Source organism: Marmota marmota, unplaced genomic scaffold (assembly GCF_001458135.2).
Source record: "Marmota marmota marmota unplaced genomic scaffold, marMar, whole genome shotgun sequence".
In the NCBI taxonomy this organism is placed as follows: Eukaryota; Metazoa; Chordata; class Mammalia; order Rodentia; family Sciuridae; genus Marmota; species Marmota marmota.
Window position 1 is genome coordinate 1,549,939 of NW_026000081.1, and position 7,641 is coordinate 1,557,579.

General features: G+C 38.6%; 1 protein-coding gene across 1 annotated transcript in view; it reads left to right on the forward strand.

Annotated features, from left to right (window-relative positions):
• Fam102b (family with sequence similarity 102 member B) overlaps positions 1-7,641 on the forward strand; it is a 59,564-nt gene that overhangs the window by 21,556 nt on the left and 30,367 nt on the right. Inside the window, exon 5 of the mRNA XM_048815159.1 lies at positions 6,550-6,666. Coding sequence (XP_048671116.1) covers positions 6,550-6,666 — 117 coding nt within the window. The remainder of the gene's footprint in view (positions 1-6,549; positions 6,667-7,641) is intronic.

Consider the following 7,641-nt stretch of genomic DNA (forward strand, 5'->3'; position numbering starts at 1 on the left):
AGTCTCTGGTATTTTCATCATTCCAGTCATATAAGCCAAGAATCTGGACACTATTTTTTCCCCCAGTACTGGACATTGATTCTAGTGGTGCTCTACCACTGAACTACATCCCCAGCTCTTTTTTATTTTGGAAATGGGTCTCGCTAAGTTTCTGTGACTGGCCTTACACTTGCAGTCTTCCTGCTTCAGTCTCCTGAGTAGCTAGGATTACAGAATGCATCATTGTGCCCAGCTCTGAACCCTAGTCTTAAACACTAAATCTAGTATTTGCAATGTCAGCTAAGATGTTCTTTGCTACAAGTAACAGAAAAACCTCCTCAACTAGAGCTTTTTAAAAAAAAAAATCTCATAACACAAACATGAGACAGAACTGCTTCAGGACTGGTTAATCTACTGACTGAAGAACATTATCAAGACCCCAAATTCTTCTCTTTCCATTATCTCATTCTCTTCACGATGGCTTTGTTCTTGGCTAGCTCCTCTCCTGAACACTGGGTGTCTGGCTGCTCAACTTATAGTGAGCACATTCACTTTTGACAGAATTCAACTGCTTCTCCATGCATTGCTTCTTTTTAATGAGAAAAATTTCCCTACATGGCCCTCAGAGGATTTTCCCATACTTGTAACTGGCCAGAAGAGGGTCGTATGCTCACCCCTATGCCATCTGTGGCTATAGGAATGGATTGCCATAGTTATCTTAGAATAACCATAGTTTAGTAATGAGGTAGGACTGGGTTACTTTTCTTGTGCACATGGATGAACTCAGGAGAGTGGACACCTGAATACAATCAAGGCTTTGCTATCAAGGAATAGCAGGGCATTGAATGTTGGGCAGGCAAACAAGGTCTGTGATGGCTGATAAATCCTCTTGATTTTTTTTTCCTTCTGAAAAGCTTGAAGCTATACCTTCTATCTACTGTCAAGACCACTGCCTTGGGTTATGCCTTCATTATTTCTTATTTGCAGTCTGTGTTGGCCTCCTGTCTGGTTTCTTTGCTTCTGTCGTCTTCCTATATCCTCCGCCAGAGTTGTCTTTCTAAAATTAAAACATAATCATATCATTCTCCCACTTTCAGTCCTTCAGCAAGTTATTCTTTGCTTCTAAAGAAAATTTAGAGTTCTATAACCTAGCATGTAAGACCCATTTTGGTTTGCAAATTATTTCTGCTACTTTCCTTCCTCCACAACCACCCATCCTTATGAGACATTCTGCCGTCATAAACTTCCTGAGGGTCTTATGCTATTTTAGCTTCTTTGCCTTGTGACTTGATGGTGTCCTTACTATGCATGTATTTCTCCTTCCCCTTATCCTGTCAACTCACGTATCATTAAAGACTCAGCTTAGTCATCCTACTCCACTGAGAATTTTTCTTCTTATTTGTAGCTGTGTCTTCCTCTGTCACCGCACTTGTCACACAATATTGTAGGAATTTTTTATTTTTCTGTTTTCCCACATTAATCTATGAGAGTAAGAATGATTTTATAAAGGCTGAGAGGTAGAACAGTTGCCTAGCATGCACGAGGCCCTGGTTTGATCCTAGCACCACCCAAAAAAAAAAAAGTCTCTATTCCCAATTACTAACATTACCTGGAATTTAAATGTTGAAAATTATTTTCTGAATAAATTAATATCTACCACATATATACAGCTTGTGTATGTGTACGTGTATTATTACGTATTATTCTCATGTGTGAATTATTCATCTTAGTGAAGCCAGAGAAAAAGATATAAGAGAGTATGGGCTCTTTGGTCCCTTGCTAGAATGTAAGTTCTTTGAAGGCATAGTATTTCTGCTATTCTCTACTATTTCCTGTGTCTCGAACAGGGCCTGGGACATAAAAGATACTCAATAAATATTGAACTATTCATTGATACCCTTCAGCCTAAAACATGATACACTAACATATTCCATCTTTTAACTGTTTTAATAGGGAGTAGGATCTTAGTTTGGGATGCTTTAATATATTATCATAGATTGGGTGACTTAAACAATAGACATTCATTTCTCATGTTTCTACAAACTGGAAAGTCCAAGATCAAGATTCTTACAGAGCCAGGTGCAGTGTTCCTCACCTATAATCCCAATAACTCAGGAGAAGGCAGGAGGATCGCAAGTTCAAGGCCAGCCTCAGCAATTTAGTGAAATCTTCTCACACACACACACACACACACAAAAAAAAAAAAAGACTAGGGATGTAGCTCAGAGGTAAAGTGGGTGTTCTACCATTAAAAAAAGAAAGAAAAAAAAATTCTGACAGATGTCGTGTATCTCATGAGAGCCCACCTCCTAGTTTGCATATGGCCTCTCATGGCAGAGTGCAAAGAGGAAGCAAACTCTTTCCTGTCTGTTTTTTTGTTTTTTGTTTTTTGTTTTTTACTTCTAGTTATTGAATCCAGAGGCTCTTTACCACTGAGCTACATTCCCAGCACTTTTTACTTTTTATTTTGTGATAGGGTCTCACTGAGTTGCTTAGGGCATTGCTAAATTGATCCTCCTGCCTCAGCCTCCCAAGTCATTATAGGTGTGTGCCACTGTGCCCAGTTTTTTCTACCTTTTTTAAAGGGACATTAATTTAGGATTGGGGGTACAACTCAGTGGTAAAACACATGTTTAGCATGTGTAAGGCCCTAGGTTTGATCCCCATCACCAAAGCTTCACCCTCATGACCTAATTACATTCCAGAGACCCACCACTTTATACCATCTTTTTGGTAATTAGGGTTTCAATATGTGAAATTTGGAGAAACACAAACATGTAGTTCATAACAGAGACAGATCAGGTTTTTTCCAACTTAGTGACTATGTAATACTAGTATTATTACAGTGGGTGGTAAGTCAGTAAGCTGTCTTTCATTCAGTAAATATGTTGTTAAGTGCCTACCATGTGCCAGACATTTTTGCTGACACTATTCTAGGTACTAGAGATACAGCAGTTAGCAAAACACACAAAAATCCCTGCCTTTAATGAAACTTATATTCTAATTGGAGGTGACAGAGATGGGGGAGGACAGACAACAAAATAAGTATGAAATGTATGTGGACATGATATAACAACTAAGGAGGAAAACAGAGCACATAGGGGTCGAGGGCAAAAACTTTAGGAGAAGGGAGGAAAGGGGGACATATTTCAGGATAGCCAGGGAAGGCTCCTTAGAGAGATGACATTTGAACACTGACATGAGTGCAGTGAAAGAGAAAGCTACAAGACCATGTGACAGTTTCCCAGGCCAAAAATTAAAAAAAAAAAAAAAAAAAAGCTAAAGGCCTTGAAGTGATCTTGGTGTTTTCAAAGAACAGGACATTATGGCTTGTAGACTGAAGACAAGGAGAGAGGGAAGAAGTGAAGTTGTCCTAGGACAGAGGAATCAGAGACCATGTAGACAGCTTGTTCAAGGAGTTTTGTAGTTGTTTGAACAGAGACAGAAAAATGATCCAGTATTCTGGAGAGAGAGGAGATTTTGGTTTGTTTTGTTCATTAAGATAGGAGAAAAAACAACTGAGTGTGGTGGCACACACCAGAGACTCAGAAGGCTGAAGCTGGAAGATTGCAAGTTTGAGATCAGTCTCAGCAACTTAGCAAGACCCTGTCTCAAAAGAAAACATAAAAAGAGCTTGGGCCAGGCGTGGTGGCACATGCCTGTAATCCCAGCGGCTCAGGAGGCTGAGACAGGAGGAACTAGAGTTCAAAGCCAGCCTCAGTAACGGCAAGGTGCTTAACAACTCAGTGAGACCCTATCTCCAAATAAAATACAAAATAGGGCTGGGGATGTGGTTGACTGCCCCTGAGTTCAATCCCTGGTACACGCCCCCCCAAAAAAGAGCTGAGGATGTAGTTCAGTGGTAGAGGGACCCTGGGTTCAATCCCTAACAGTACCCCCACACAAAGGAAAGATAGGAGAAAATCCAATGTAATTGTATACTGATGGGAATGACTCAGAAGAGAAAGGAAATTTTAGAATGCCAAGGAGCATAAAGAACTGCTAAAATGATGTCAGGTAGGTAGGAGGAGAGCAGTTGGCCTTAGGAATACAGCCAGTTCATCTCAGCACTGTAAGTGGGTAGGCAAATACAGAGCACAAGGGCTGGTAGGAGAATGGATGTGGCCGGCAGTAAGAGCTTGTGGAAGTAAAATGCTCTTTTGATTGCTTTTATTTTCTGAGTGAAATAGGAAGCAAGGTGGTTGGCAGAGAGAAGACAGGAAAGAGGTGTTGGAGGTTTAAAGAAAAGGGTAATATATGAAATAGGGTGTGTTGATAATGTGTCATCAAATAAGTCACATGCATCTGCATATGCTCAATTGGATATTGTTTTGTCCTGGATAAATCCAGACTTTTTCTGCTGATTTGTTGGCCCGGAAAAGGCAATAAGACCAGAGCGTACTCATATAAAAATGAGGTATATGTTACTTGTAACTTGATTGTGCACCTAACTTACTGCATTTGGCCCTTCAACTATACTCTAGGTTCTTACTCTTCATTCTTCCTGTACGAGTTAAAAGCTACTAAAATAATGCTTCAGTCTTCAATTAAAAAATTCATCTCAGCCATGTGCAGTGGTAAATGCCTGTAGTCCTAATTAGGCTAAGTCAGGAGGATTGCAAATTTGAGGCCAGCCTCAGCAACTTTGTGAGAACCCATCTCAAAATAAAAAATTAAAAATAGGTCTGGGGATGTAACTCAGTAGTAGAGCACCCCTAGGTTCAATCCCCAATACCACTAAATTAATTAATTAAATTTCATCTTGAATGCCATTTATATGTGCCACTGTTTTAAAGCCTTAAAGCAAACAATCTCAACAGGGTTTGAAATGTATAGTGCATTTTATTATAGGTTCACAGAGATGTGCTTGTTCAATTCATGTTTTTGTTAATAAAAAATTAAGCCAGGCATGGTGGCTCACCCCTGTAATCTCAGCAACTTAGTAAGGCAATAAGCAACTTAGTGAGACTATCTCAAAATAAAAAATAAAAGGGCTGGGGAGGTAGCTCAATGGTAAAGCACCCCTGGGTTCAATCCCCAGTACCAAAATAATAATAATAACAATAATAATAAAAGATTCTACATATACATAGTCATATGAGGCAAGACAGTGTATTCAAGAAATAATGACATAATAATGGGATTCATTTGTTTTGCCTGTCAGAGATGGGATAGGATAGAGCAACATCAGAAGAAGGACTGTAGAGCAACCTTTGGTAACTGCAAAAGAAATGAGCACCAAACCTGTTGTGTTAGTCAGCTTTTCTTCACTGTAACCAAAATACCTGTCGGCAATAACTAAGAGGAAGTAAAGTTCACTTTGGCTCATGATTTCAGAGATTTGTTCTATCACTGACCAACTCCATTGACCTAGGTGAGGCAGAATATCATGGCAAAATAACATGGTAGCTGGGCATGGTGACTCACGCCTGCAATCCCAGTGACTCCAGGATCTGAGGCAGGAGGATCACAAGTTCAAAGTCAGCCTCAGCAATTTAGTGAGACCTTAAGGAACTTAGCAAGACCCTGTCTCAAAAAATAAAAAGAACTGAGTGATTAAGTGCCACTGGGTTCAATCCCCAGTACCAAAAAAAAAGAAGAAAAAGATGAAGAATGTGGTAGAGGAAAGATGCCCAGCTCACGACAGCCAGAAAGGAGAGAGAGAGAGGGTAGGGAGTGAGGGACAAGACATAATCCCCCCTTCCTCCACCACACCCCACCTGTTTTCACTTACTTCCAGAGTTCACTAGATCATCAGTCCATCAAATGAATTAATCCACTGATGAGGTTACACTTTCCATAATTTGGTCATTTCATCTCTGCCCAACCCATGAATGCTTTGGAGGGCACCTCATATCCAAACCATAACACCGGGGTGGTAATAAAAAAGAGCAACAGGTTTGAACTATATTTCTAGGTATCAGCAGAGAGGGTGAATGTAAGCCAAAACTATAAGAAAGGGAGGGAAAGTTTCCGTAAGGACAATCAACAAGGCAAATGTTGTGAAAGATGGGAGGATAAAAGAGGTTTGTACCAAAGAAAGTGTGTAGCTCATTTAAATCATCCTACTACTTGCACAGAGTGAGAACTTTAATCTGCAACTATGTGCAGTTACCAGTGGTTAGCTCTTCCATAGAGCAAGAACCAGAATAGAGGGGATTCCGATCATTTTTCTCTATTTATATGCAAATGATTATTGTTGCTGTGATAGTATTTCCCAGTGTGGTGTGTCACTGCTACTTGCAGTGATGTTATTTGTTTGATATGCATTAGTTGTACTACAACAGAAATGTATTTATTTTAATGTATACCGGAAAAAATATTTAGCACATCAAATCTATGATATTGGAGATCTTGCTTAAGGCAAGAATAGGTAATACATTTTTATTAAAAAGCCAACCAATTTAAGGGCACGTATAAAGCAAATAATCGAATTGCAAATTGCAAAGGACCAAATTTTGAGAAAACTTGTTTAGAGCATGACTGAATATTTATTTTAAAGAAAATATGACAGAATGTGATAGAAGCCTACTAGATATTCTATTAATATAATTCTTTTTCTTTTCATAGCTGGGCTTTGCAGATCTAAACCTGGCAGAGTTTGCTGGATCAGGAAATACCACTCGTCGCTGTTTACTGGAAGGCTATGATACCAAAAATACAAGGCAGGATAATTCCATTCTTAAAGTAAGCACCCAGATTGACATGCTGACAAATGAGAGTCTCTACCTTTAAATAAGCAAAGGTATACACTGTCAAAGACAAGAAGTAAATCAGCACTGAAATCATAAGCTGACCACACCACCGAAATACTCACCATGAAGGGGGAAAACTATCCAAATCACAAAAGCAGTGAAAAGTAACAAAGTTTACCTTTGTGACCTTAATGTGTTTCTTGTCATGCTGCAAGATTCAGAGAAGAACACAAACAGACTACTACAACACAAGTGCTCATTGGGAGGAAGGAGCACAATGAATGGATAGATACCTTAAAATGCTTATAGCTCCCAAAAAGTGATTTCCAAAGCAACTGTGACAGATTCATCACTGTCGCAGGGTTTCCTTGTAACTAGGAGAGTGATAGGAAAAACCCACTTCTGAGCATCTGCCCTATTTTTTCCAAGTACTATCAGGAACTACATGTTCTGGTAAACACTTGAGAGACTATACACTTCACAGTGTTAAACAAAATACTAAATAAGATCCATTGAAAAGATATTTGGAAAGTATCTTGTGCCTAATAAAAGACATAGGATAAACCATTTGCTGTATTTTAGTTTCTTGCTTCACAATGTGGTAAATTACCTAATAAGAAGAAAAGGAAATACTTTTAAATAGAAACTGGATGCTTTTTATTCAGAAGTTAGTGCAGCAAAGAATGATCTTATACCTATAGTTTCCAAACTTTGTTTTTAATAAATATTTGACTCTAAAAATATAAAAATTCATGAAATGGTTTTTATTTTTATTCTTTTTTTTTTTAATGTTATACTCTTTTTTTTTAATTTTTTATTGTTGGTTGTTCAAAACATTACAAATTTCTTGACATATCATATTCGACACTTTGATTCAAGTGGGTTATGAACTCCCACCTTCACCCCATACATAGATTGCAGAATCACATCAGTTACACATCCATTGATTTACAGATTGCCATACTAG